Genomic DNA, 2,943 nt, shown 5'->3' on the forward strand with positions numbered 1-2,943 from the left:
GGGTCATGTGAAACTTTTGTTGCTGAATTTAAATCTTGCTTGATGAAAGAGTTTGAAATATCAGATTTAGGTATTTTGTAATACTTTCATGGTCTTCAATTGAAAGAGGTAGAAGATGGTATTTTTGTTTCTCAAACGAAGTATGCAAAAGACATACTCCTCAAGTTTTGTATGCATCATTGTAAAGTGTCTGTCACACCAATGAATGCAAACGAAAAGTTCCAGCTTGAAGATGGGACATATCTTGCCGATCCTAGTCACTATAGAAGCTTGAGTGGAAGTTTTAATTACCTAACATACTATTCCTGATGTCATGTTTTCTGTTAGTATGTTGTCTAGGTATACACATAGTACTACCAAGAAACATGTTGATGCTGCAAAAAGAGTTATGTCTTATGTTGTTGGGATAGTTAACTTTTGGATTTGGTACTCCAAAGATGTATATTTCATCTTGAAAGGATACACTGATAGTGATTGGGCAGGAAGTATAGATAACAGAAAGAGTACTTCTAGAAATGTGTTCAATTTAGGATCTGGAGTGAGTTTTTGGATCTTAATGAAGAACTATGTGGTTGCATTATCATCAATGGAAGAAGAATATGTTTGTGTATGTTTAGCAGCTTGTCAAGACTTATGGTTACGAAGAATTTTAGTTGATGTTCTCAATCGGCAATAGGGTGCAATAAAAATATTTTGAGATAACAAGCCAACAATTTCAATGACAAAGAATTCGACTTTTCACAGTAGAACAAAAGGAGACAAACATTCGTTATCATTTTATTCGTGACCACACAGGAAGAGGTGATATAGAGTTGAAGTTTTGTGGTACAAGGGACCAAATTATAGATGTTCTCACTTTGGCACTCCTACAAGCCAAACATGACCAGTTTCAACAAAAACATGGAGTTTGTAATTTTGAAGCAAGAGGGAGTGTTAAATATTGATTCAAATGTAATTAGAGGTTCCTCTTTAGTAGGCAGAGTAACATGTTTGTTAGGAGTCCTAGTTGAGCCAAAGCATATCTTCTTTTATTTTCTAATATTTAACTTAGTGGATAAGGTTGTGGTTAAGTTAGTGGTCTTGTGGTTGAGTATTAATTCCTATTTAAAATTTCCTATGTATTTTCTTTATGAATATTAGAAATATAAAGTAAAAGTTCTCTAGCCGACATTCAAGGATTTGTGAGTTTTTGAGGATGAATCCTCCAAGTTTCACTGGTTCGTACACCACTAAAGATCCGGAGAATTTCATTGAGGAACTGAAGAAGGTGTTTGATGTGATTCATATCATTGATGATGAAAGAGTCAAGCTATCTGCACGTAATAGAAAAATGTGGCTAGGACTTGGTTTTATCAGTGGAAGGAGAGCAGAGATAAGGATGCACCACATCCGAGTTGGGACTATTTTGAAGATGTTTTCTTTGGGCGTTTCTTTCCCCGAGAATTGAAAAAGTATAAGGTACAAGAGTTGCTTACGCTGAAATAGGTTTTTTTGAGTGTGCATGAGTACGGGTTGAGGTTGACCTAGCTATCCCGGTATGCTCCTGAAATGGTTAAGGACATGAGGAGCAAGATGAGTTTGTTTGTCGCTAACTTGGATCGTGCATGAAGAAAAGAGGGAAGATATGCAATGCTTATAGGCGACATGGACATATCCCGATTGATGATTTATGCACAGCAGGTTGAAAGGAGAAGTTTAGGCACAAAGAAAAGTATAGAAATAATATAGTTAAGACAGAGAATGATTCTGGGCAGCAGAAGAGTTATACCAACCGGTCATCCTTCCAACATAAACAAAAGGCACCTGCCTCATCGTCTACTAGTTCACCTCTACCTAAGAACAAGGGTGAGTACTATGGTAAAAATTATTGATCTGCATATTCACAGGGTAGTGTGGCGCAAGGGGGTACTAAGCGTCCAGCCTGCCCCAAGTGTAGTAGAAGCTACTCCGGAGTTTTTTGTGAGGGCTCCAATTGTTGTGTCAAGTACGATCAGACAGGGCATTTCAGGAGAGAGTGTCCAAAAAATAAGCAAGGAAGTGGTAGAATGGGCAATAGAGACCAATCTTCATCAGCTGCTCCACTAGACAGGGTTGCACCTAGGGGAGTTATTTCTGGTACTAGCAGAGGAACAAACCTCTTGTATGCTCTTAACTATCGCTAGGAACATGAGAACTCGCCAGATGTTGTCACTGGTCTGATTCACACCTTTGAATTTACTGTTTATATATAGCTAGACCCAAGAGCGATTTATATTTTGTACCTCCATATGTTGCTATGAAGTTTGATACTGGGCAACTTAGCAAACCATTCAGTGTCTCCACACCTGTTGGTGAATCCATTCTAGCAGAAAGAGTCTATCGTGATTTTCCCATTTCCATCAATCACAAGAGTATCATGGTTGATTTAGTTGAGTTAGACATAGTAGAGTTTAATGTCATTCTTTTTATGGGTTGGCTTCATTCCTGTTATGCCTCAGTTGATTGTAGAACTCAAGTAGTAAGGTTTCAATTTCCAAATGAGCTAGTATTAGAGTGGAAAAGTAGTTCAACAGTGCCTAAGGGTCGCTTCATTTCGTGCTTTAAGGCAAAGAAGTTAGTTTATAAGGGGTGTGTCTATCACTTAGTCCGAGTTAATGACTCCAGTTTTGAGATACCTTCTATTCAATCAATTGATAGTGAAAGAGTTCCCAGATGATCTTCCCGGAGTACCTCCTAAGAATGAGATATACTTCGGTATAAATCTTCTTCCATATACGTGTCCAATATCTATTCCGCCTTATAGTATAGAACTAACAGAGCTAAAAGAGTTGAAAGAACAGTTCAAAGATCTGTTAGATAAGAGTTTCATTCGACCAAGTGTCTCACCTTGGGGCGCTGCAGTCTTGTTTGTGAGTAAGAAGTATGGTTCTCTTAGGAAATGTATATATTATCGTCAACTGAACA

General features: G+C 37.8%; 1 protein-coding gene across 1 annotated transcript; it reads left to right on the plus strand.

The window, feature by feature from the left end:
* The first annotated feature begins 1,195 nt into the window (after positions 1–1,195).
* On the plus strand, positions 1,196–2,162 carry LOC107016548. The gene is made up of 2 exons (XM_015216985.1): positions 1,196–1,393; positions 1,887–2,162. Exons 1-2 carry the CDS (start codon positions 1,196–1,198, stop codon positions 2,160–2,162), a joined length of 474 nt encoding a protein of 157 aa, XP_015072471.1.
* The last annotated feature ends 781 nt before the right edge of the window (positions 2,163–2,943 follow it).

This window comes from Solanum pennellii, chromosome 4 (genome assembly GCF_001406875.1).
Source record: "Solanum pennellii chromosome 4, SPENNV200".
Lineage (NCBI taxonomy): Eukaryota > Viridiplantae > Streptophyta > Magnoliopsida > Solanales > Solanaceae > Solanum > Solanum pennellii.

Bases quoted from the DNA above. Each gene is read 5' to 3' on its own strand.
- LOC107016548 (XM_015216985.1), top strand. From the start codon at position 1,196: ATGAATCCTCCAAGTTTCACTGGTTCGTACACCACTAAAGATCCGGAG. The intron at 1,394-1,886 runs GTTGGGACTATT...GCATATTCACAG, and splicing joins TAAGGATGCACCACATCCGA to GGTAGTGTGGCGCAAGGGGG.